Source organism: Ailuropoda melanoleuca, chromosome 1 (genome assembly GCF_002007445.2).
Source record: "Ailuropoda melanoleuca isolate Jingjing chromosome 1, ASM200744v2, whole genome shotgun sequence".
In the NCBI taxonomy this organism is placed as follows: domain Eukaryota; kingdom Metazoa; phylum Chordata; class Mammalia; order Carnivora; family Ursidae; genus Ailuropoda; species Ailuropoda melanoleuca.
Genome location: NC_048218.1, coordinates 65,796,858 through 65,824,856, shown reverse-complemented (window position 1 = coordinate 65,824,856; position 27,999 = coordinate 65,796,858). Strand labels below are relative to the sequence as shown.

Sequence of the window (27,999 nt, the reverse complement as noted above, 5' to 3'; positions counted from 1 at the left end):
AGGGTGCGTGGGACTGAGGCCAGACGCGAGGTGTCGCCCCGTACCAGACAGCCCGTTTGGGAGCGAGCCTCAGGTAGCAACCCTAGAGGGGAAGTGGATTGGAGGGAAGTGCCGTGAGCGCCCCCAGGGCTGCGCGGGTCTGAGGGAAGAGTCCTGCCCATGGGCCCATCTGGATTCCGAATCCGTCCTTGTTCACAGAGCAAGAGGAGAGGACTGTGATCTCTAAGAGAATGTGATCATGGTGATTATTGCTGTCTGCCCAAACTATCTGTATATTTTGTTCCCAGAGCTACTACTTTATGATTTCGTATACAGAGGACAGTGATTTGAAACCAGAAGAGACTCTGGGATCAGAGCCCCCTCCAGACTAGCCACACCACTTTTTTTTTTCCATATCTATGGGGGGGATTGTCATGAGGATTAATGGGTGTGAGTAACACTTTAAAAACTGCTATCAATCATTCATATTCCTAATATCTATTGATCACTGACTGTGTTCCAGGCTAGGCATTGGCAATTCCATAGTGAGCAGAAACTGACTGTTCTACCCTCAAGTTCAGTCTATTGGGGGTGGCAGATGTTAATCGAAGAATTACACAGATACTGTAAAATTAGAGCTGAGCTACGTGCTGCCAAGGAGGGGTAGGTTAGTGGTACTCAGAGAAGGTGTAATGGAACAAGAGGTCAGGGAAAGCTGAGCTGAGATCTAAGAACATGTGAAAAAGTGGGGGGATTCATTCCAAGCAAGGATAATCATGTGTCTACAACCCACCATCTCCTATTCCAAGCCGGAACGAGTATATCCAATTCCCTGGTCCTTGGTTCCAAGAGCTGTTCATAGAAACTGCCTCTGAGATTCTGGTGTTGGAGACTTTTATTCATGTAACTGCAGCTTTTTGTTAATATAACTGAAGCTCTGTTTAGCCTACACCAATAAAACCAGAAGAACAATTCCAGAAACATATCTATATTACATATTTGATAAGAACTATATTATTCCGCACCCAACACATACATGTTGAACCTGCCACTCCACATTGGGAAGCATGTAGCCTTCACGAAAAAAGGAAATCTGTTGAATTTTAAAGAGTTGTAGGGGCCTGGAAAAAGTAAATAAGGATGGCCCACCATACTGAGAGCTTTAAGAGTAGAAAAGCACTTTATAAAGCATTAGAATCATGGACTATTAAGATAAAATGGACCTTTCCTCACTTCTTTTATCTGCTGTGAACAAATGGTCTATATTGATCAAAGGCAGAGAAGTTGGGCTTTCGCGCCACTTCAACCTAAGGAGTCTATGATTCTCTCTGTGGCTCAAAAGTACATGGAACTCCTGAGAGTAAAAGGGAACATGGAAGGAGAATCTGACCTGCCCGTCCTTCAGTGTTCTCCATTTGTACCACAGTGCCACCATCTACCCTTCATCCAAGCTTGAACAGTGGGGCGTCACCCTACATTCCTTTCTCCTCCTCCCACAGTGGTTACCAAGTCCTATAGCTCCTGCCTTTCTTATCCCTCCCCACTTCAACTCCTCAAAGGCAATGATGCTCTCAAGAGTTGCTCCCAAAAGTGTTGCCATGTTCTTTTAACCACGCTCCCTGCCTAAAGCTTCACTCCACTCCCCTCAGCCCATGTGCGCAGGTGTTGACCGATTAGTGCGTGTTTCAGAGTCCAAGAAAAAAAGAAAAATCATATACAAGCTGAACAAAGAAAGTTCAACATAAGGAATTTTTAACTATAATGGTATTGGAGTAATGGAAGATGGGTTAGTAAGATGTAAAGAGAGATCTAAAGTATACAGGAATCACTAATATAAGGAACAACCACTCCCCTTGAGATAGATCACCCAAGAAGGAGCTGCCCTCCCAAAAGCTTGTCAAAGAGGGTGTGGCCAGAGTTCATTGAATGGTAGAGAAATTGCTGAGGTGCCAGGCAGGCAAAAATCCACAGTCTAGAATGCCGAAGAAGCCATTTATGAAAAGAATATGACCGTGAGTGATTATTGCTCTCTCCCCAAACTCAGTGGCAGCACTCTGCTACAAAGCTTCCCAAGAGAGGGGCCAGGGGAAGCTGGTGGCACTGCTGGCCGCCATCCATGGTAGCAGTCGGACACACAGGAGGGCACATACTGCAGCGACCAGAGGCTGGAGAAGCTGCTGCAGGATTGCGGCGCTGCAGAGACCACACGGTCCTGATGCCCAACAAGGAGAGCATAGGATCCCACAAGAGAAACCCTTTCCCCCTCTCGTATCTCTACCGACAGACTTTGACGTGCTGACAAAGGAGAACTATTTAAAGGACCTAATGCCCTTTTTGCCGAGGAGGCAATGCAGGGTACGTTTGGGGCCAAGAGGCAGTAAATTGGTAACTGGCATGTCAAGCTGACACCCAAATCTGATTGTGTGTCTCTAGTGCTTACATCCTCTAGGGGCTCCCTGTTGCCTTCAAGATAAAGTTCTCCAGCCTCAGCACAGCGAACCAGGGCTTTTACATTCTGGACTCAGGCTGTAGTTCCAGGCCGAGGTGTAACTACTCTGCCTCCACCCACCCTAGCCCCCCGTAATTACCGCAGTTCCCCGAATTGGCCACGTTCTCTGATGCCTCCACACCTTTGTCTAAGGAGTCCTGGCCGCAGAAGAATTCCCTCCTTGCTCTCATCAGTCAACAGCGGCTTACTGAGAACCTGCTCTACACCCGGCACTAGTCCGGGGACTGAGAATACAGCTACGAACAAACCAGGCCTCCCCAAGTCTCTGTTCAAAGTCACCAGGAAGTATTTTCTGATGACTTTCTCCTCCCTGCCAGTGTTGGATGTCTTATCTGGGAGATTCTGTTTTCCTCTATCTAGTGCAGACTTTTTAACACTTTATCCTATTTTAATCACTTATTTTTCTATCAGTCCCTTCTTCTAGCCTATGAGCTCTCGGAGGGCAAGGTGTATGACTCATGCATTTCTGGATCCCAGTACTCAGCACTAGTCCTGATACATAGAGTTTAAATGGATTAATTACTTGCTCAGTATCACATAATTAGTCAAAGAGTGGCCCAGGACCGGAATCCTGATCTCCTGTCTAACAGCCAAGAGTGCTGCTTCACTGGTGTTTGCTCCGCTCTGTGGGTGTCCTAGCTCACCTAGCTGGGAAGGACAGTTCGTGCTGGAAGAGACAAGAGCAATGTTGAACATCAGCAGGAATGGTAAAGGAAACAGGAAAAAAAATATTGAAAACTATGGTGCATTCCCTCAGAGCCCCCACACACTTGGAGTTTCTGAATCATAGGAATGCTATGATGAAATCAGAAGTAGGGAGGACAAGTAAAAGGAGGAACATGATTGGGGGGTGTGTTCTGACATTTCACTCTGAAGAAATAGAAGCTAATCAACTAATGAAAGACAGTGTTAAGGTGGCCCCAGGTTTGTACACCAGATCCCCAAATTAGGGAGCGTGTTGCATAACCATAGGGAGCACGGTTAATATGGCAGTCTGTAGATGGTGTCCCTGGGCTTGTGGACCATGATATCAACATGAGGGATTTAAAATACGAGCATGGCTAAGTTAAGAAAAATCAAAATGGATACCTGTTCACTCATGAGATGATAAATACGTGGAACTCATATAACTTCCAAGAGGTGGTATTAGTATGATATATAAGCAATTTTGATAAATTTACTGGTAACAAAGCCAAAAACTCCTGCTCAAAAAAAAAAAAAAAAAAAAAAAAAAAAAAGACAAGGTCAGGTGGGACAGCTCTTAGCAATATTGCTGTTGGCATCCAGTGCTAGGTTGGCTCGACCGTGGATTAAGCCCAGGATAGAAAATGGTCCAGATTTCAGTGAAATAAAGTTGGAGAGGCAAAGCTAATATGAATAAGATGAATTGTGGAGAACTTGGAAGTCAGACAGGACATCACTCTGATGAGAAAAGAAATGAAGATCCACTAAAGGTTTTTGAGAGTGATGTGATAATGTGAGTGGCTAAGACATGTTACCTGGGAAAATTAAGCCTCAATTTCCTGGCATTGGGAAAATAATTATAATATTAGAACCTTCCCACCCATAGAGTGTTGTGAAGATTAAATGAGATAATGAATGAGCAACGACTGCTCGTAGGCCTTTCTTATGCTGGCCATCCTTCCATTCTTTGCAACTGTATGGAATCTAGTTAGACAATTACCATGTTTCCAGGACAAAAAATTAGGACATACTCTGACAAATAATTTTTGTTCCACTTCAATGTGCTAAAAATGTACTTTCCATGATGCAAATGGGAATATCCAGGATATTTCAGTGATTTAGGGGGACAGCAGGACATAATATTTGAGACGAGAGTTGTCCCAGAGAAAATCCATACTGTGTCAGTGCATTATATAGAAAGAAGGAGGCAGTACGATATAGTGTGGCAAGAGCAATGGTGTAGACCCAGATTCTTGCATCTGCTCCAACATAAATTGTTCCCCTGTGCCAATCACTTCACCTCCCTGTACATCAGTTCTCTTGTTTGTAAACTGAAGGTCTTGAACTACATTGTAAGTCAAACTTCTTCCTTTATTTTTATTTTTTTAAAGATTTATTTATTTATTAATTAGAGAGAGAGGGTTAGCAAGAGAGAGCAGGAACAGGGCAGGGGGGGTGGGGGGAGGGAGGGAGAAGCAGGCTCCCTGCTGAGCAGAGAGCCCAAGGCGGGGCTGGATCCCAGGACCCTGGGATATGACCTGAGCCAAAGGCAGACACTTCATGACTGAGCCACCCAGGCGCCCCTAGAAAACACATGTTTAAAAACATTGTAGAGACAGTGGAGAGCTTTAGAAGCAATGAGGACTAGATGGATTACAATTCCAGGAGGGCATGGAGCCCCTCCAAGGTGAGCTGATGATCACAAGCCATTTTTTTCCCCTGGGGCCATTTGCCAACTCTGGCTGTGGACTGAGGATTGCGCTTGACCCTTGCAGAGCAACTATACTGGGGGAAAGAGAAACCAGCAAGGCTTTGGGTGGTCAAACAGCAGTGGCATGACAGATTAGAAATTTTTGGTACCCCAAACACACTTTAGTTTTTACACATTTAACATATAATTTAAAAAATACTGGGCATGCCCCCTATGACCCAGCAATTGCACTACTAGGTATTTACCCAGAAGATATAGATGTAGTAGTAAAAAGAAGGGCCACATGCACCCCAATATTCATAGCAGCAATGTCCACAAGAGCCAAACTGTGGAAGGAGCCAAGATGCCCTTCAACAGACAAATGGATAGAGAAGATGTGGTTCATATATACAATGGAATATTACTCAACTATCAGAAAGGATGATTACCCAACATTTGCAGCAACATGGATGAAACTGGAGGAGATTATGCTAAGTGAAATAAGTCAAGCAAAGAAAGACAATTATCATATGGTTTCACTCATATGTGAAACAGAAGGACTAGCATGGAGGACATTAGGGGAAGGAAGGGAAAACTGAAAGGGGGGAAATCAGAGGGGGAGATGAACCATGAGAGATTCTGGACTCTGGGAAACAATCTGAGGGTTTCAGAGGGGCGGGGAGTGTGGGGATGGTTTAGCCCCTTGATGGGTATTAAGGAGGGCACGTGTTGTAATGAGCACTGGGTGTTATATGCAAATAATGGATCATGGAACACTACATCAAAAACTAATGATGTACTGTATGGTGACTAACATAACATAATATAAAAAAAGTACTGGGCGGGGGCGCCTGGGTAGCGCAGTCGTTAAGCATCTGCCTTCAGCTCAGGGCGTGATCCCGGCGTTCTGGGATCGAGTCCCACATCACGCTCCTCCGCTGGGAGCCTGATTCTTCCTCTCCCACTCCCCTGCTGTGTTCCCTCTCTCGCTGGCTGTCTCTCTGTCAAATAAATAAATAAAATCTTAAAAAAAAAAAAGTACTGGGCGTGCAAAAAAGCATGAAAATGTGTTTAGATAGATTTAGGTAGGCAAAGGATGGCAATGTGGATTCATTCTGACATCCTTGGTCTCACTCGGATAGGAAAAGGCTTCATGTTCTGAAAGTGAGGACAATAGTTGGGTGGGATGCAGCCTTGGGCGGAAAGTCATTCCCTGAAAATTAAGTAAGAAATAGAATCTCCCAAGGGGCGCCTGGGTGACCCCGCGGTTGGGCGTCTGCCTTCGGCTCAGGGCGTGATCCCTGCGTTGTGGGATCGAGCCCCACATCAGGCTCTTCCTGCTGTGAGCCTGCTTCTTCCTCTCCCACTCCCCCTGCTTGTGTTCCCTCTCTCGCTGGCTGTCTCTATCTCTGTTGAATAAATAAATAAAATCTTTAAAAAAAAAAAAAAAAGAAAGAAAGAAAGAAAGAAATAGAATCTCCCTGTTGGAGAATGCAAAGATCAAGCCAGGCCGAAGCAGGAGTGAAGGAGTTTGAGGGTAGAGGTGAGGCGTGGTTGGATTGCGCTGCACCAGATGATATTGTAAAGATTATTACACCGTTACTATTTCATAAAATAAAATTTGATTAGTAAGAGATTAGAAATTTTCTGTTCTTTCAAATTCAGTCAGCAGATCTCAATCTTAGAATCACATGACCATCTTAAAATTTGCTCATGCTTTGGCGTTTTATAGGTGTCAGAAATCTTAAAGACCACCCCCCCCCCTTAACAACGCAGCAAGCAATTTCAATTCTCATGAGGGAATCCCAACTCCTGTTAATAAACGTGGGCAAAGTCACACTGCCTTCGAATGCTTCCTCGGTAAGGGAGTTTCTGCTAGTGATTAGTCAGATGTTCCTACTTCTTCCCCTTGGCTCCTGTTTTCTTTAGAACGTACCAGGTGCCTTTGGCCTGTGGGATATTCTGTGAGTTCTACTTCCCTGCAATCAGAAGAAATGTATTCACTTTGCTCATTTGTCTCAAACTTTCTCGCCGGCTTCTAATACTCTAGGTGAGCAATTTAAACCAGAAACTAATTTTTCCCTTAACAACCAGTATTTTTACAGTTTACTTTCTAATGAACATTGTTTTAAAATTATGTCAGTTTCAGCTTTTACTAGAAATTGATCTCAATAACCACCAGAATTTCTTCTGTAGCACATAATCTTAGACCACTGCAACTTAAACACGGAAAGAAAATTTAAGAGCTTTTCAACAGAAGGACTTGAGCTTCCTCAACCTTTTTGATGTCATAGCACACAAAGAAATATATGTAATACACACACTGGGGTAAACTGCAGGGTATTGGGAGGTTTATAGGGAGCTTATACAAAAATTCAATATATTTTTATTACATAATTATAATAAAAAGTAAAATACAGAGTAACAGTAAAAATATAACCGTGTAATTTGAATGAAACTCCCAAATAAACATTTTAAAGTTTTTTAAAGAGAAGTCAAGCTTGCTTTCTTATCATGAGTTTGCTTTACATCAAGTTTTGTGTTGAATACATGAGGTTCCCGACAAACATCTTTTAATGATGTTCTCTTCCAATTCTTAAAGCTACCATCAGTGGAAAAGTTTGCCTCACAGATGGGTCTTGGCAAATAGTAGAAGGGTATTTACTGATTTTTCTCCAATTGACAGAAACTCCTTTTTCACTATTAACCAGAATCTGGATCATTTAGTTCCTTCTTTCTTTCCTTGAAATTCTCGTGATTACATGAATAGATTTCTAATGCTCTTGAACTTTTTCATATCATGTATTTCCAAATACTGTGACACTTAACAGATGTTTTGCTGCTAGTCTTCCTTAGGATTGAAGCTAGAATATCAGTTAAACTCCCCACTGAACTGCATATAACCTCACATTTCCTTTCAATCCAAGAGCATTGTTAGTCTACTTATTTTCACACACTCCTTGAGATTTTGATTAAATTCATTCTGCTGCTCAAAAATGTCAAGTAAGCCAATTTTCTGAAGACAATACTCTCCTCAACAACTCTGCAATAAAGATCGACATTTTTTTTTTCAATTTTTCTTTTAGCTCCTAATCTCCAGAGAAAGAGCTTTTCCTTTGATAGTAGGTACCTTGGTAGGAAACAGCAAATAGTTTCTTCACATAAAGCTGAAAACAGACGGAACCAGAACGGCTTGGATTTTATTAGTAACATCCTTTAAGGTGGAATTCACATTTACAGGGGAACTACAGACAAGAGCTCATTGTGAACAAAACAATGTCTTACTTGCATCCCAGGCATTGAGAACGTGGAGTGGTGAGCAGAGACGATGGAAAGCCTTCCCACCTTCCTGTCATCACAGATTTCCCACCAGGGCGGGGACTGCTGTGCTTGCATAATCTGTAACATCTGATTTGTTTTAAAGTACTTAGTTACTACTCCATAGACATCATCCTGTGTAGTTTGTTTTGGTACTTTTTGGCAAAACGATCCATATTCTTCCAAGCATTCCTCTCCAGCGATTCTCACTAGTGCTATCAACTGAACCCAGTGACTTAACATCTGCAGATTCACCACTCTGCAAGGAAACGCTTTGATTAATTAGTCTTATACAGAATGTCATCGATGCGTCTTCTAATAGTATTATTCCAGAGTAGCATTTATATATTTCCTAGGCTTCATCTGGTCCCAAATGTGTGGTCATTACGCAGGCAGGTTGGTAAAATGAATTATCCTATAATTGTGGGAGATATTTTGGCTTTAGTTCCTAATTATGGGACCTTTTAATTAGCTTCTTGAATCCGGTCTGATGTAACCTACTGCTGTAAATAGTTGTAAACGGTTTCCTAAAACAGTGGTTTTCAAAGTGTGGTTTCAGGGACTTTACAGGCAACTTGAGACTTTGGGAAGTAGGAGTCCATGAAGTTAAAACTGTTTTTGTAATAATACTAAGACATGATATGCCTTCATCACTCTTTTCCTTAAGAGTATACAGTGGAGTTTTCCAGAAGCTATATGATATGTGATATTATAACAGATTGAATGCAAAACAAATATAAGAATCTGTCTTTATTAAACCATTCAGAGATTTGCAAAAAATGTAAAACAATGCCACTCTTCTCTCTAAGGGTTTTTTTGTTTCTGGAAACTATAGTTATTTTTCATTGAAATGTTACTTATTATGTAAAGGATTTCTTTTTTTAAATTAATTTTTAAAAATTTTTGTTTTAATTTCAAAAATGACAAATATTGATAGATACAACCATATTAACAAAAGGTTTTTGGGGTCCTCAATAACTTTTAAGGTGTCCTGAGACCAGAAACTTAAAGAATTATCCTCTTAAACAACTATCTAATACAGACATTTTCTATTAAGGCCCTGGCATGATTTTCCTGGCACCATTTTCCTCATTTGATAACTTTTCCATGAAATAAGCTATTTAGGCAGATAAAAAAATTATCAGAGCAAACAAATAATCCTAAATAATTTGAAATAATCCTAAAAATAATAGATATTATAAAAATTATTACTACTCAATTTTAAATTATACTTTATGGTAGGAAAATAAATAATATATTGAAAGTATTAAGGAGACTATGGGCCTTTTTGACGATAACAAATCAATTTGCGGAGAAAATAAGGTTGTCCATTTTCTTATGAATATTTTAAAATAAATTACATAAAATTTTTGAAAAAGTAAGCATTTGATAAAGTGGAATTTTGAAAATATGATTTAATAATCAAAGTGCTAAATTTCTTTTTTTTTTTAAAGATTTTATTTATTTGAGAGAGAGCGAGCATGCACAAGCGAGAGTGTGCACACAAGGAGGGGGAAAATCAGAGGGAGAGGGAGAAGCAGGCTCCCCGCTGAGCAGGGAGCCCCATACACGGCAACACGGGGCTCAATCCCAGAACCCCTGAGATCAGGACCTGTGCTGAAGGCAGACACTTAACCAACTAAGCCACCCAGACACCCCAAAGTGCTAGATTTCTAAGAATATAAACAATTAGTTATAATCAAGTGGAGTTGAAATATTTTGAAAAATATTTTTCATGAGATATTAAAGAGCTTCAAACGCCTTTACTAAACCAATGAAATTATTTTCCATTATTATATGTTTTTAGAAACTTTTTTTATTTCTGTAAACAAGCAATGTCATTACAAAATGTCATTAAGAATCAGATTTTGAATACATCAAAAGCTAAGAATAAATAACTATAAATCAAGTCACAATTTCAAACAATGAGCAAGTGGTGGTGATGATGATGAAGCACACGTGCCTCTTTGTTGGGAGAAAATATAAAAAATAAGCAAATTAAATGAAAGGAAGAACTGCATATTTGAAACTTATGCACAAATGACTATCACTGGTAACAAACACATTACAATTAAGTGATCTTAAGCAGACCCACGGAGATGGTTCTAACGTAGTGGATAAAGGGGAAAGCCCTATATACAAGCATCTCCTCTGGCAAGTGTTACACATAAAACCTTAAGCACAAAAACAATAATTACTGAAATCTGGAATTTTACTGACTGAGCCAAACTGTTTCCGAATATAATTTCAACTGTTATAAATCAGTGGATGGTTGTAAAATGGTTGTAAATTTTGTATCACTAGAAAAAGTTTACAACCATCGATCTCTCCTGGAGACACCTGTAACCCATTCTGCCATGGCCACTGTGGACGGCTCAGCTGTAGAGATCTGTAAAAGGCAGAATGGGATGAAATGGTAAAATGTGTATTACAAAAAATATTTGATGATTCCCGAGTTTTCTAGGAAGACCGATGGCATACCAGGACTCAGGATGAAGCTTAGGCGTGTGTAGAGTGTGAATAGATGGGAAAAAAAGAGAGCACTTCAAATACAGCAGCCAGAATTAGCAACATCCTGAGGGAAATAGAAAAGAAGATAGAGTTCTGTTAACAATGAATGAGCAAGTGCCAACCTTCAGATATATAATCTGGAAGAATTGGAAGGATGCCAGAGTAGACTACGTGTTGGAAATTTGTGTTGGTAAATACTAGCAGAAAATTTCTAATTTAAAGTTGTGTGTAAATTACAGAGAACCTTGAAAGTCAGGGTGGATATGATTGCCATTTTGTGAACAGGGCTCTCTGACCTATGAACAGCAGCATAGAAAATAGATCTGGATACACTCAGAATAGACCAGGGAATGACCTGAGACAGGCATCCCGGTCAGGAGGCCGCCAGTAGGTGGGGAGAGGCTGAATAGTAGAAAAGGAGTAGAAATAGAAAGGAATGAATTGGAGACACATTTCAAAGGAAATATCCTTGGAATTTCCTGAGATTCCACAGATTGAAGAGAGTGGATGGCCCCAAATTTTGAGGCCAAATGACTGAGAAAATAGGGGCATGATGTTCAGATACAAATTTGGGGAGGGGACTTCGCTGGGAGATGGAGAATAAATTTTAGTGGAGATGTGCCCAGGAGGCAGTAGGAAGTGAACCACAAATGCACAGGTGAGAGGTCGGGGACAGAAGAACAAGTATAATCAACACCGTTTTGTGGTGGATGAAGCCATGAGAGGATGTGAGCTCTCCAAAAACAGTGTCAGAGAGACATAAGCTCAGAATGCTGAAGACTGAACTTTGGGAAGATTGCAAACTCGTGCTTAAAATGAGGAAAGAGGAAAAAAGTTAGGGTGACAGAGGAGGAGTGCAAAGGAAAATAGAAAAACAAAAAAGGTACCTGCCATCAAAGGAAAAGAAAGCCTCAAGAAGGAAAGGACAGTCATGTTTAACAGGCCACCTCCTGCCTCAGACTATGTGTGTTCAAATCCTACCTCTGCCACTTATGGGCTATGTGTCATTTCCAAAGTTTTATTCTCTCTCTCAGTTTCGTCATCTGAAAAATGGTAATAATAGAATCTACCTCATAGCGATATTTTGAGGATTAAGTGAGAAAATGTATGCACACTACTTAACATAGTATCTGACACGGACCAGAAGTTAATAGATGTAATCGATGATTTTAAGGGAAAAATGGGGTGGTGAGAACAGAAAGAATTGCAAGGGGTTAAAGAAGGACTGATCCTTGAGAAAAAGAGAGCTTACCAGACATTGGCCAAAAATGGAGAGAGATCACAGAATGTTCTTAGACGAGGCATGGGGTAAAGGCTTTGCTTCAATTTGCTTTGTACTAACCAAGGATTATCATTGTTATTGTTATCTCGGAAGCCTAGTTAATTAGGCTTAGGCCATCTTTTCATTTATATAAGGCCATTTTAACATTTAGAACAGAAATAAACAATTGCACAACTAAAAGATTCTGTCAAAATATATACAAACAGTCCAAACATGCAGCCACTTTAAAGAACAGTATGGCGCTGCTTCAAAAAATCAAAAATAGAATTACCATCTGATCCGGCAATCCCACTTCTGGGTATATACCCAAAAGAATTGAAAGCAGGGACTTGAAAAGATATTTGTATACCCAGCATAGCAGCATCATTCACAACAGCCAAGAGACAAACACAACCCAAATGTTCAACGGCAGATGAATGTGGTATATATATGCAATGGAATAGTATTCAGCTTTAAAAAGGAAGGAAAATCGGACACACTCTACAGCATGAGAGAACCCTGAGGACATTATGTTAAGTGAAATAAGCCAGATACAAAAGAGCAAATATTGTATAATTCTACTTATAGGAAGTACCTAGAGTAGTCAAATTCGTAAATACAGAAAGCAGAATGGTGGTTGCCAGGAGCTCAGGGGAGTGGGGAAATGGAGAATTATTGTTGAATGGGTACAGAGTTTCAGTTTGGGAAGATGAGAGAGTACTAGAGATGGATGGTGATGATGGGTGTCCAATGAGAATGCATTTAAGGCCTCGGAACCGTACACTTAAAAGTGGTTACGATGGTAAATTTTGTCATGTGTATTTAACCACAATTTTATATATATATTTCCAGATAATATGAGCAAAATAAGGCACTGCCCTTTGCTATATAAAAATAGATTGAAAAATTATCAGAGGGGCGCCTGGGTGGCACAGCGGTTAAGCGTCTGCCTTCGGCTCAGGGCGTGATCCTGGCGTTATGGGATCGAGCCCCACATCAGGCTCCTTCGCTATGAGCCTGCTTCTTCCTCTCCCACTCCCCCTGCTTGTGTTCCCTCTCTCGCTGGCTGTCTCTATCTCTGTCAAATAAATAAATAAAATCTTTAAAAAAAAAAAAAAAAGAAAAATTATCAGAAACAATCTGTAATGGTAACTTTCAAATTATGAAGTATTTCATACATAGAAAATAAAATGCTTAGGGGCACCTGGGCAGCTCAGTCGGTTAAGTGTGTGACTCTTGATTTCAGCTCAGGTCATGATCTCAGGGTCGTGGGATCCAGGCCTGCATCAAGCTCCGTGCTTAGGGCAGAGTCTGCTTGAGATTCTCTCTCTTCCTCTCCCTCTGCCCCTCCCCCCAACTTGCTCTCTAAATAAATAAATAACATATATATGTAACCCTGCACAGTATAGTTCCTTTCTGTCCAGCATTGCTAGATTCACCCCAGGTGGTATCTGTAGCCTACTCACTGAGAACTGTGCAGTCTTCTCAATGAACTGAAGCTTTTATCATTATGTGCTGACCTTCCTTATTCCTAATAATGCATTTTGCCTTGACGTCTCTTGTCTGGTATTACATGTCCACATCAACTTTCTTTTGGTTTTATTTGCCTATTTATCCATATATCTTTCACCTTCAGCCTTTCTGTGTCCGTAGGTTTTTTCAGATGTGCCCATCGTTGGATTTTTTTAAAAATCTGGTCTGATAATTCCCGTATTTTAATGGCCACACTTAAGACTCTTTCTTTTTATTGTGATTACTGATAGACATGGATTCCTTCCTATCATGTTGTCCATCCACTTTTCCTATGCTTTCCCTGCTCCTTTCTTGCCTTCTTGCGGATTGATCAAGTTGTGTTTTTTGTTGTTTTTAATTCCTTTTCTCCTTTCTACTGGTTTGCTGGCAATATTATTTTTATAGTAATTACTCTTGAAATTTTGCTATGCATAGTTGACTTTTTACAAAGTCTAAAATCAATCAACATCTTTGTACCCTTCTTCCTTCAAACAAAAGAACATTCAGTAAATGAGAATGGAGTACCACCAACCTGAAGTTGCTTTAGTTTCTTGTCTTGGAATTTCCCAACAAGGTCAGGGGTGTAAATCTAAAACTTAGACCTAGTTCACGGCAACAGACTCGTGGGAGACTATCTTGCCCCCAGCAAGAAGCAACAGTGAAGATACATTTCTGTGTTCTTCCCCCTGCCCGCAGGCAGATATTTTTACTGTTCACATTGAGGGAGTGAAACTTGGAGGGTCTCAGATTTAGGGGTGGGAGTAAGAGAGTCCTGCAGTTTAGTTGTTCACCTTTTGTGGGCCTATGACCTGGTCTGTTTGCAACTTGCCTGATCATTTGTCTGCAAGGGTCAAGTTCCTGGCATCTTCATTTGCCCCTTACTTTCTTCATTTGCTTACCAGTCTGGTTTCTGCTTTACTCGCGTTATTTGGCACTTAACAGATTTCCCTCACTTTCTTCCAAGTTCAGCAAGGCAATCTAATCTGAAAGGTGCGTTTGCTGGATTTGTCTAACATAGAGGTGTTTTGAAGATGGGGAGCTTTTTGGATTATCCAGTCTCTTTTTCTCTACTAACAGCAAACAAAATCTTTTAATCTGCTGTTTGTATAACATCTATGGACTTTTATGTTTTCTTTCAATTCGTCCTGGAACTTTTTGAATGAAATGTACAAGTTTTCTCTTTTACTATTAAAAAAGATAAATACATGCAGGAGAGATGTTCACCAAATGGCTGTTTAATGTTTTTTGTTTGGAAATAACCTAATGTCAAATAATAGAGGATTCACAGAGTAAATTTTGCTACAACTTATTCTGCCATAAAAGTTTGTGTGTGTGTGAGAGAGAGAGAGAGAGAGAGAGACGTTTAAGATGTTATGATTATGCCGCTGTGCACGACCCCGTTTGTATTTATACAACACATATCTGTTGAACTAATTCTGGAAGGAGACATCTAATATTTGGGGGTGACATCATTAGGGGATATTTTGGCTTACGTCTTGCATCTCTACTTTTTAAATGAAGAAGTATTGTGCGGTCTTTATGTAAAGGACATTATTTACAGGAACAAAAAGCAACGATTAGTAACCCATTCTCTAACTTCGGGATTGTGTAACAATAGAATGCATACACCTTGTGAGGTAGTGAACTCCCCGGGTATGGGGAGTATCAAACAGAGGCTGGGGGGGCCTCTGGTCCAGGATTCCTGCCATTTTATGATTCGAAGATTCCCAATTTGTTTATTTCTCTTTCCCCTGCCATTAGGTCGACCCATCAATGCCTCAGACAGATAAGCAAATATGCATCCCCCCGGAGCTGCCGGAATTGCTGAAACAATTCACCAAAGCCGCCATTCGGACCCAGCCGCAGGACCTCATCCAGTGGGCCGCAGAGTGCGTACCCTTCTCCCCTCAGCCCCGGGTTCCCACTGGAGGTGGAGGTGCGGGTGGAGGAGGGGAGGTCCTCGGGAAAGCTGAGGAGGTTGTCATGGCTGCAGCCTGGGGGTCGGGACTGAAGAGCATGTGAGGCTCAGCTCTCCTATTGCTTCGGTGCTTTAAACCCCATACGTAAATACATCACACAGGGTTGAGGACGGGTGGCCCTCCGCGACCCAGACTGAGCGATAGGACGCCAGAGCAATTGGCCAAGTGTCCTGCGGCCGTCAGCAGGAGTTAGAACGCCACAACCTGGTGGCACCCGCACCCCCTGCCGGGTCCCAGTGAAAAGGAGCGCGGGGAGCTGGGCCGCATCCCCGCGGGCCTTCCCGGGTCTGAACCGGGGCCCGGGCTCCGGTGTCACCGCTAGAGAGCAGCAGCGCTCCTCGGGGAGCGGGGTGCCGCGGCCGCAGGCTGGGCTGTGCGCGCTCGGTCCCAGCTGGCTCGCCTCTGCGGTGGCGCCTTTTGGAGACACTTTCCTCCACTCCCGATCAAACTCATTCTTGCCCCAACCGGAGGAGACATTCTGCACCTTGTCTTTGGGCAAATTGTTATTTAGTGTTTGCTTGAACTCATCGGTTCCCTCAACATATAGGTGTGCACGCAGTGTACGCGGCACTCTGGAGAGAGGAGGCAACATGAGCGCTGAGGGCAGGAGGAGCGTGCTGGGCCGGGCTGCAAACACTGTGCCTCAAACTCAGGCGCCCCCTCTCAGGAGCGACCTCCAGAGGCTATTCAGTGGAACGAGCTGACACAGCGAGAGCTCGCTGCTGGCCCCGTTTCAAACAGCTTTGCAAAGAAAGCTTCTCAGCTATGAAATTGCTTCTTAGACACCCACAAGGCCGCTTGAAACTGGGGATCCGGGGCTTGAGGCAGGAGTTGGCAAATAACCATAGCTCCCGGATCATTGTCAGGCTAGTTTTACTGCTTAATGATGACCTCCTTTGTAGCGTTTCCGTGCGAGCAGGGGAGTCAGAGATGCTGTTGAGCCTCGCTCGTGGGCTGGGTGAAGGGAGAATGTCCTCAGCGTGAGGTGTATTGAGCAGGTGGGAAGAAGGTGTGGACACCTTGAGAAGGCACAGAATGTTATCCACGAGGAGCCTCACAGTCTCTAAGCCAGTGCCCTCCTGCTCCTGGGCTGGGTCAGGATGAAGCTTTTACAGATGGAAGGAAAATAAGCCAGTGGTGCTCGTAAAAAGGGACATAATGGGGTTGCTTTGCTGGTAATGAACCCTGTTTAGTTTTCCATTCTAAATTTTACATATTATCTCTAAGGCTGCACTTTGGCATCAGAAGACTAATTCCTTTTGGCACACTCAGACAGACTTTGTTTTATACTACACGATAGTTTAATCCCCCATTTTATTATGCCGCTGCTTTATAACAAGGAAAATGACATTTCTTGCAACTGTCCCTGACATTTATGGGAGAAAACATTCCACTGTTGTAGCCGGCTTGCTCCCATTTTGTATCATGTGCTATAAATTTTTTAGATATCCGTGAAGAATCAGTTTGTAGTTTAACTACAGTGAAAAAGGAGAGCATGACCTGAGAGCACTCTCCATCTATTCAGACATGAAAAGCATTTATCAGATGGTTTTATGGGACTCACAAGCCTGTAGCCCTTTAGAAACTCCACAAAGTATTTCCAAGACAAAACATGTGCTTAATTCATCACGAGCAAGAATTTCCCTGCATATGCGCTGTCAGTGAAGAAATCACCTCCCAGACATCAGCGGGACATGAACTTGTCTTGTGGTCTGTGCGACCACATGGATTTGTAATATACGTGAACAACCGTGGAATTGTTCATTGCAAATGAAGCTAAATAAGCCACAGAGTACTAAATCCATGACTACGGCCTCATTTCCACATTTGCTCACCAACTTGGCTAAAACGTCCAAAGACATGGCTGCTGAGTATCACTCTCTACTTGGGCAGTCACTTCTGTTAAAGGAGGTGCTGTGTTTCTGTCTCTCCCGTTTATGCCACTCAAGTTTCTATAGCCCACTCCTGTTGTCACCCTGAACCCACACCTACCTCAACACTGATCTGTCTGTGGAAATTGCTCACGCATATGGCAAAAGGTGTCCAGCACTATTTCTTCTGCCCTCCCTGCTGCTGACCTCCAAGGGGTACCTGGAAGGTATTGTTTTGGTCCTTGTAACTTTCGCTTTGCATTGCTCTGTGGCATAGAGACAGGCAGGAGTTCATCCCCATCATTGTATGCCTTGACCCTAATATGGGCTTCTACAAAATTCCTTCCATTATTCTTTTTATACTACCTGGATCTGGAGAAAAAGAATGAAAATACGTATTAATGAAAACTAAAGCAGAGAGGGGCAGAGCCATGTGATCCAGGGATAGCTAATAACAAGGCTTTTGATGGAGACAGACCCTTCTGAATAGCATTGGTGACCCATATGTCAACTGCTTATGTCCATTCCCTGCTACAGGCAGCCCTTTTTATCTTTTTTTAAAAAGATATATTTATTTGAGAGAGAGTGAGGGAAGGGGCAGAGGGAGAGAATATCCAAGCAGACTACCCCAACATGGGGCTCAATCCCAAGGGTCATGAGATCAGGACCTGAGCTGAATCCAAGAGTGGGATGCTTAACTGACAGAGCCCCAGGTGCCCCAGTCCTTTGTATCTAAAACCAACCCTGAAATAGGACTCAGCATTTTTTCCACATTGCACCCTAAGTCCACTCCACAAAACGTCAGTGAACAGGCAGATTTTATTTAAATTGTTGAGGAAAGATAGAGAAGGATTTTACTTCACACATCCCACATAAGATCATCTCAACCCTTCCGTGGCTTGTCTTCTCACCTGAGCTTCCCTCAGTGCCCTTCTCTCTCTTCCCCCTTGAAGGCCAAGCCTCACAACATCAAACTGGAAACCTTTCCTGGGCTCACCCCAAGAGCACCTCCCTCTCCTCCCCTTTCTTGGACAAGTCACTTTAGTGCTCTTCCAATTTTTTTCCAAGATTGCATATTACATATTACAAGGATTACATATTACCCACTACCTAGATTACCCAGTACGAGATTATGTATTACATATTACACACGACCTAATAATCAGCTTTAAGTATGTCAATAACCATGTTACTGAAAATAAAGATTTTATGTTTGAAAAACAGTTCCTCCAGGTACCAGGATTCTTCCTCTGTAAAAGAAAGTAGAGGATTTAAAATAACAGTATTCTTTTTCTCTCTCCTATTATATATATATGTGTGTGTGTATGTGTGTGTGTGTGTATATACATAGAATATGTATATGTTATATAATATATAATGTGTACAATACATATAATCTATGTGTATGTGTATGTACATACATGTAAGTACATATCATGTATTATACAATTTATATGTATTCTATATAATAGATATGATAGGAGAAACACAATTTACTGTTATATTATGTATTACATATGTATTATGTGTATATATGTATATACGATATATTATCTTCTATATAATGCATAATACATATATATTCTATATCTCCTATTGTATATATATATGTATATGTGTATGTGTATACACACACACGTGTGTATATAAAACACTTAGGAGGGGTGACAGGGAAAAAAATCTCAGACTCAATATGCTTCAGGGAATTCCATACCAAAATTTTTATTGATTATTCCTCATCCTTAGAGACAAACAAATCTTTTTACTCCCTAAGTGTTCTTTATAGCTTGAGTGGCATGTAACACATTCAGGCTTTTCCTGTGCATAAACGAACTAAACTAAACTAAATAAACTAAATGAACTAAACAAAGTGTCTGGCATATAGAAGCCCCTAACAAATGTTCTTTCCTCCATCCCCTTCCTTCAAGCAAAAGGGGAGGGGGTTCTCAAAGCAGCCAGAGGCCACTGGAGTGTAGGATGGTCTCCCCACCCCCTAACTTTTTTTCTTGTAGTTATTTCGGGGCTATGTCCCATGGAGAGATTCCTCCGGTGAGAGAACGGTCTGAGCGAGTGGCTTTGTCTAACTGGGCAGAGCTTACACCTGAGCTGTTAAAGATCCTGCATTCTCGGGTAAGGGCTGTACCACAGCATCAGGGGGGAGGATGGGGCAATGCCAAGGCCAGGTGGGTACAGATAAAAGCCTGCCATCCCCCAGCCAGCCAGCTGGCTACTCGGTATCATAAAATTCACTAAACCATGCACTGAAAGTAAATTTCTGGGGGAAATAGGAATGATATTGAAATAGCCTGTAAGCTGAGTTATTAGTGGGGTCATCCCAGACTTCTCTGAAGTGGCAGAATGTCCAGGGATCAAGTCAATACTAATCCTTTCTTCCCAGAAAAGCACAGATTCACAGTCTCTTGACCATGTCTCCCTTATTGATCAAGACCATAATATCATGCCAACCACACTTTGGAGAGGCGCATAATTTAGTTCCCCAGTTATCCCAGGTGCAGACATAGCCTCGCTTTTAGGGAAAATCCTGGCGCTCTCCACAGCCACATCACTCTGGGAGCTTTCCAGTGAATGGATGAGGAAGGTCTGACTTGAGAAAGCTGTAGTTTGGCCAGTTCCCAGGGACTATGGTTTAGCACCACCATACTCTGCTTTAAAAAGCCATGACAGAGAGGTTTGGGGTGTTTGAGGGCTGACAGCCAAACACCTTGCTCCCAGAGGCTTAGCATTTCCCTAGAATCAGGGGGCCAGGGAAGGCGTATGCTTCACTGGGGCATCGGTAGCCTTATCACATTGTTGGCCAGCAACTGGCTATTTGTTCCCTTCCTCCAAGCCCCTTATGCAACAGATGTGGCAGAGACCTGACATACCTGGGAGGAAGCAATATTAGGCATCCAGACCACAGACCCCATATTATTCTTGGAAAAGCATGAGGGTTGCATTTGAAGTCTAGTGCAAAGAATTCCATAGAACTACTGATTAGTGGTCTCAGACAAGTCCTCTGCCCCTTGGTTTCATTTTTAGGCTGCCCTATCTGTCTAATAGGGACAACCTAGGGATAAAACAGAAGACAATAAAAGCATCAGAAAAAAATTAAAAAGTAATACAAAGATATTATTTCCCTGTAATTTTGACATCTAGTGCTAAAATGAATTATACCTCAGCATGCTTAACACTGCACTGAATATTTCTCTGGCCTCGCAGAGAGAACCGCCAGCGTCCTCCCCTGATCCCAACTCCCCACCACCAAACCCCCTGCTGCAGGGCCGAGAGAATGCAGACCTTGCTGGGCCGTGTCTCTCATTCTGTCATCCTGTCCCTCCCTCTCTGTCTGTCGTCTGTCCCCTGGCCTGCAGGTTGCTGGCAGACTGATCATTCATGCAGATGAGCTGGCCCAGATGTGGAAAGTGCTGAGTCTCCCAACAGATCTGTTTAATAGTGTGATGAATGTGGGCCGCTTCACGGAGGAGATTGAGTGGCTGAAGTTTTTAGCTCTTGCTTGCAGTTCTCTTGGAGTTGTAAGTGAGCTCGACTGCTTTTCGTTCCTTACGGGAAAAGCTCTGTCTGGGCCTGGGAGAGTGGAACCTCTGTACACACAGTCCGTCTCCTGGGCTAAGGACGAGTGTGCCTGTCTTGTCTACTTCCCTTCCTTTGTGAATCAGGTCATTCCTCTTCTCCTCATCCAGAAGCAGGGGGGAGGAGGTGAGAGGGGGAAACAGTCATCAGACTCTGGGGAGAGTTTACTAGAATGTGGCTTCTGGATTATTTATGAATTTCAATCATTGTCCTCAGATTTATTTCCGTTCCCGCTCCACTCATATTCCTAAAGATAACCAAGCTGCAGATTTGCTTATACTTGGGTTCCAGACACCTAGAAGATATACCAACAGAGCCTTTAAAAAAGAGGTGCAGCCTTTCAGAAAACTACTATTTGATAAGCATAATTGGATACAAAAATCAGAGATGAGAGAGCAGGAAAGGAGAAATGAGGCTATTTCCAGACTTAGAGTTACGACATCATCATGGATGTAGGATGCTCATACAAATTCATGCCTTTTCTAAATTTGACTTGATTTACAATTGGGAAAGGAATCTTTCTGTTTTAAAGAAAAAGCTACTGCATCCAGTTTGTATAGATATTTAAAGTTCTAGGTATCATCTTACATATGGACTCACTCTTACTAAACACTGTTATAATAGCTTAAAGGAAAATGAATCAGAAACATGGTTTTTCAAAAATTCCGGAATATGGACAAGTTTGAAAGTTAATGAGAAAATTATTGCCTCTGCCAAAAGGAAATGATACACAAAGGTAGCTTCAATCAGTGAACAAATCTAAGCACTATATTATTCTTTCTTCTTGAGCACACGTGAGATGCATATCTGACACTTTAGTTTCTGACAAACGTTATGAGAAATATTACCTAGTTCAACTTTTCCAACGGGCTTCCCCCGCAACTTTCATTATAATCATTTCTTTAGAGACCAGGAGAGGAGAGGCCATTCATGGTTTTTGTCTTCATTGTCCTGTATAGTAATACGATATAGTGAATAAATTGCTCTCCTCCAAAGACAGGAAAATGCAGCCAGGACAGATGTTTTGCCTATCAGTACTATCACGCTTCTGTGGAAATAGCCCCAAAGATTGGGGGAAGTCCAGGAGGAAAAATTAAAAATGGACACATTTTATTAAATTCTCATAGGGTCGCGAATTTACTCACGCAACACGCAGAGATGTCTGGGGTGGGGAGGTGAGAGCGTACTTTATCAGTAGTTAATTCTGATCTTCCTGACCTACCCACCCACAAAGGGTTGAGTAGGAAAATAAGTGGATTCATTTCTATCCAGGAATTTTAGTCTGATGCAGTACTGGAAACAGCTTCGAGGTAAATGCCCAGTCTCTCAGATTTTTCCACACCACTCCATTCTTCAAGATGGCAGCAGAGTGTAAGAGGGAAATGGTGACTCCAGGACCGCAGAGCCACCAAGCAAAGGGTTTCCCACATCTCTTGGTCCTTGGAAATCCACGGGAATAAATACTGTCTGTGCAGTCCCAGCTGCATGCAGCCTAAGTCTTTTTCTCTCACAGCACAGTGCCGCCCACCCCCTAGCTCATTGCCATTCTGGCACGTTCTGAGGGCCCCTTTCAGGTTGCCCTCATCTGCTCTCTAGCTCCAGTGGTCTACTTCACAGACCCTCACCACCTTGTGAGATGTGTGAGTCCTCTCCTTGTCCACACACCTCGTAGTAACCAAAGGTGACTACGGAATACTAAATTCCACTCCTCCCTCTGCTGAGCTCACAGAGCAGCTGCTAGTTTTACTGTGGTATGTCTGTCTCCCACACTGGGGAGGGGAAACCACGAGGTGAATTGTATCTTTCTACCTCCCTTCCAAAACGAGGAGGTTGGATTAGATGTTCCATAAAGTTCTTTTATCTCTAACAGTCTGTGATTCTATTCTGCCTTCTCTGCTTCCACTGAGACACCCTCAGGTGTGGCTTTGGATAACAGTGAGGTCCTGAGGGATCTGACTGTGCCCCTCATCATCCCAACATCATAGAACACGTAGGGGTGTAGTCAGCCTGAGGGCTGGTCTGTAAATAAAGGCTGCCCTGTAAGCCAGGAACCAGGCCCATTATACCCATCTGTTTCATGTTGGACTATTGCTGGGAATTTATTTATTTATTTATTTATTTATTTATAAAGATTTTATTTATTTACTCGACAGAGATAGAGACAGCCAGCGAGAGAGGGAACACAAGCAGGGGGAGTGGGAGAGGAAGAAGCAGGCTCCTAGCAGAGGAGCCTGATGTGGGGCTCGAACCCATAACGCCGGGATCACGCCCTGAGCCGAAGGCAGACGCTTAACCGCTGTGCCACCCAGGCGCCCCTATTGCTGGGAATTTAAACGTGGAGGTACAGGGTATCAACGTCTGGTGGAGGCTTTGCATTCTAGTTAAATCATATACCCTTAGGGCTTCTGGGCAGCTCAGTCAGGTAAGCATCTGCCTTCGGCTCAGGACCTGATCCCAGGGTCCTGGGATCGCGCTGTTTCTCCCTCTCCCTCTGCCCCTCCCCCTGCTCATGCTCTCTCTCTCTCAAAAAAAATGAATAAAATTGTTTAAAAAAATCATATATCCTGGGGCGCCTGGGTGGCACAGCGGTTAAGCGTCTGCCTTCGACTCAGGGCGTGATCCCGGCGTTATGGGTTCGAGCCCCACATCAGGCTCCTCTGCTAGGAGCCTGCTTCTTCCTCTCCCACTCCCCCTGCTTGTGTTCCCTCTCTCGCTAGCTGTCTCTGTCTCTGTCAAATAAATACATTTAAAAAATCTTTAAAAAAAAAATCATATATCCTTAGAGGCAAGCCCCAGAATGACTCCTTCCTTTGCCAGTTCACCAGCCAGCCATGATCTCGTTGCCATTTAGAAAAACCAGTTCCCTCCTTTTGTCTAATGGCAGGGACTTTCTTGAGCTCTCCCAGTCTACACCCAGGATTCAAAAGGCTGTGGCATGCAGACCTGTATCCCTCTTCCCTCTCAGCACTCCTTCCTCTAGACTAGCCTATATTCCCTCCTGTTCCACTGGTACTGATGCTAGAAAAGGAAGATTGTGTTCACTGGAAGGAAGGACGTGTTTTGTTAGCAAATAATTCACTTTCTGAGGCTTTTACCTCCGAGTTCGTGAGTCTCAGAAGATTCTTAAAGGCTCTCTTTATGAAGTGGATCCCTACCTGACCAAAAAATCTTGTGCAACAAAATACGGATCCTTGTTTACTTTAAATTTACTTAAGTTTTCCAAAAAGCTCTAGTCCAGAGAACTCTTTATCCATTCATCCGTGAATAAAATATTTTAAAATATTTTAAAATGTTATGAGGACAATGGAACTTTGAGGTTTGCGTTTGAATGATTAACAAAAGATACTGTTTAGAGTAGAAAGCACCTGTATTACCTTGCAGCGCTGCCAGAACAGAGCACCCCACACTGGGTGGCTTAAACTCCAGAAATGTATTTTCTCACAGTCCTGGAGGCTGGAAGTCTGAGATTAAGGTGTCTGAGGCCATTGCCCTTGGCTTGTAAATGACTGTTGTCTCCCTCTTTCTTTGTTTGTTTAAGATTTATTTATTTGAGAGAGAGTATGAGTGAGCATGGGCAGGGGGAGAGGGAGAGGGAGAGAGAAACTTTAGCAGACTCCTCGCTGAGCTCTGAGCCCAACAGGGGGCTTGATCACAAGACCCTGAAATCATGACTTGAGTAGAAACCAAGAGTCAGACACTTAACGGACTGAGCCCCCCAGGCGCCCCTCTCTGCTTCCTTACATGGCTGTCCCTTTGGGTATGTATGTATCCGGTGTCTCTATGTCTTAATCTCCTCTTCTCGTAAAGCCAGCAGTCCTATTGGTTTAGGGCGCACTCTAATGACTTAATTTTAACTTGATTACCTCTTCAATGGCCCTATCTCCAAATATAATCACATTCTGAGGTACTGGGATTAGGGCTTCAGCATAGGAGTTTTGGGTGAACACAGTTCAGCCCTTAACAGCACCCCAATCTGGGCGAGCCTGCAGGAAGAGAACAGCAGAACAAAAGGCAGTAGGGAATTTTTAAGAAAGAGAAGCAGAGAGGATGAGCTATGAGTGGAAACGCTGGAGTTCTTTGCACCTTTGCTTGCAAATGTACCCAAACCGCCCGTCCTGCTGACCTCACGACATGCACGTGCCCCTCCATGTCACCGACAGCCTCTTGCCCAGTCTCTGGCATGCCTGCCGCTCACCCTCCTTCCTGGAGGCACCCAGCAGGCTGCCACGGACAGGGCTTCACATCAGTTTCCAGGTGAGGACTCCCAAGGGTGGGAGAGAGTCCATGCAAGTGGCCTGCTGCAATCCCAAAATCTCTTTGACACAATGTGGTTTATCATTTTAAAATTCGTGGACACTGATGATTCCATTTCATAAAATAGCAATGTTTATCAATGTAAAGAAAAAAGATTTAAATACTAAATCAATTAAAGTTAATAATTACTGTGAACAATGTTTAAGTCACTTGTCATCAGGTAAAACTGTCTCTTTGGGAAGATGGCCAAGTGGATTCAGGATCCTCATATACCTCCTGATATATCCCCACTTACACCCCTGGGTAACACACCAGTTAAAGGGGCATCCTGTAGACATCCACTATATTCAGGGGATGGGAGGGGGACAGAACAGCCCACAACGACTGCAGAGGAAGAACAATGCTGGCCAGCCTGCTGGGGACATACAGCAGCTGCCTTTCTCTGCCCCCCGCACACCCAGTTCACCTCTCAGGACTCATTTTTCACTGATCCCTGGAAGGTGTTTAAGGATAATCTGCACATCATCTGTTTTGGCAAACTACCTATGTTTGCTAACTCAGCAGTAAACTATCCTTTCTTCAAATCACTTCTTTCCTTTGCCCCCGTGATTTCACAACTCTTTCACTTGTGAACTGCATATAAAGAGGAGGTTTACTGAAAGACAGAGGTGAGTAAAACCGAATTCTGAACATGATCTTCTAATGTTGAAGCTTCGTTGTAAGGAGTGTTTGTTCTTGTACCATAAACCTTCTGCATCCATCATCTCCTCATTGTTTCCCAGCAACAAGGTGAATGTTATGGCATATAAAATACCAGGTGTTCTGATTAGATGATCTACGTGTTTTCGAAGAACTGGTTTTAACGTTCAGTGTCACTTTTGCTGTATCTGGGACTCCTGTCTTCCCAGGGCTGACCTTCTTCTCCCTCCTTCCCCTATTGAGGCGTTGCTCCAAGTACGGCTGGAGCACATGAGCTAGACTGATTACCTCAACTCTCCAGAGGTAAGACTGGAGAGTAATAAGAATGCGAAATAATTTTAATTTTTCAGAATGTTAAATCAAATTCTCCTTTAGCGAGGTTATTCTGATGAAAGTAATAAATATCTTAAAGTATTCAGCAGTTCATAAACTTAATTCCTTGAGAGTATCCCTCCGACAAAAAAAGGAGAGGAAACAAGAAAGACACCCAGTACATCAATATTTTTTAGATGAAATTAAATGACATTTGGGTGTAAAAAATTCAAGTTTTGCAGAATATTACATCATTCCCGCTTCATCTTATGAGAGCAATATTTTTGTTTTCTTTCTTGCATCGAAAGTGATCTTAGGGGGGATTCCTGGATCTGTTAAGTCTCTACTTTTGGCTTAGGTCGTGATCTCTGGATCCTGGGATCGAGCCCCCCCACCCAGGGCTCCCTGCTCAGCGGGAGTCTGTTTTTCCCTCTCCCTCTGCCCCCCTTCCTCCCCTTCCTGCACATGGGCAAGCGCTCTCTCTTTCTCTCAGATAAATAAATAAAATCTTTAAACTGATCTTAGGAATTTAGTTTGGAATAGTGACTTTCTCATTTTATCTTATGGCTTTATAGACCATTGCCAAAACTCTCAAAATAGTGTGCGAAGTGTTATCATCTGACCATGACGGTGGACCTCCCCGGATCCCATTTAGCACCTTCCAGTTCCTCTACACATATATTGCCGAGGTCGATGGGGAGATCTCTGCCTCCCATGTCAGCCGAATGCTGAACTACATCGAACAGGAAGTGTAAGTAAACTTTTACCCAGCAGAGGGGAAAGAATACAGGGAAAACAAACCTAGCAGCCCATGATATAGTGAGGTTACTATATTATACTGTTCTGGGGACAGAGAAATGTTGTGAAGAGCAAGAACTAAGGACCCAAAAGAGAAGGGGAAAGGGCAGGGAAGAATGGTATAGGACAGTGACTCTGGTCATGAGTTGGAAATGCCACTTCTCAGGCTGCCGCTTGAAAATACCCAATCACAAACTCAGGGGCGGGACCCAGGCATCTGCGTCTTAGCAAGCCCTCCAGGTGACTGACCCACGCTCAGGTTTACCAGCAGGGCAGGGGTGGAGGAGGAGAAGCAGGCTGGCAAGAGAAAAAGAGGGCGATGAGGGCAGGAGCCACACAGAAGTCACTTGGAGTGAGAGAGTTAATATACTGTCTTTCTTAAGATTGATTGTTGGGCGAACTAACCCCGGATACATATTTTTCCCAAACAGAATTGGTCCTGATGGTTTAATCAAAGTCAATGACTTTACCCAAAACCCGAGGGTTCGGCTGGAGTAAAAGCACTGTTTTGGCCATTTTAAAGGAAGATAACAGAAATGATTGTGCTTCAGAATGACTGAACCCCACGCACCATCCAAAGTCAATTTTCTTGTACAACTGGTCCGCACTAATAAACAATTAGGCAAACATATGAACCCAGAAATGTGTGGAATTAAGATGTAACATTGTTGGAACAAAACACCTACATTAACGGAAGATATGTATCCTTCCCACATGGACACTGACTGAAAGTGGCTAACCAAGCACTGATAGAAAATGTCTCTCAAGTCAAAGCCAGGCTGTGAGATTTTCACAGGTAGCATGTCAACCAGACACAGTTTTGAGGTTTTGTGATTACTAAGCATAACTTAGAGGAGCATCTTTTACATAGTCAATCCACATTTTTACCAGTTCAGTTCGCCATTTGTTGGTATGATGCTTGTCACTCACTCACTGATATTTGTTGAGGTTAGCTATCTGCGAGGAATAGGTTGCCAAATAAAATACAGGACACTCGGTGACGTTTGAATTTTGGATAAGCAAATAACTTT

At 42.8% G+C, this 27,999-nt stretch overlaps 1 protein-coding gene across 1 annotated transcript; it reads left to right on the top strand.

Moving 5' to 3' along the window:
* The first annotated feature begins 13 nt into the window (after positions 1-13).
* On the top strand, positions 14-27,947 carry ROPN1 (rhophilin associated tail protein 1). Its single transcript, XM_011234431.3, has 6 exons — positions 14-73; positions 15,226-15,353; positions 19,327-19,444; positions 20,686-20,847; positions 26,746-26,921; positions 27,400-27,947. Exons 2-6 carry the CDS (start codon positions 15,238-15,240, stop codon positions 27,464-27,466), a joined length of 639 nt encoding a protein of 212 aa, XP_011232733.1. The 5' UTR covers positions 14-73; positions 15,226-15,237; the 3' UTR covers positions 27,467-27,947.
* Positions 27,948-27,999: the final 52 nt, after the last annotated feature.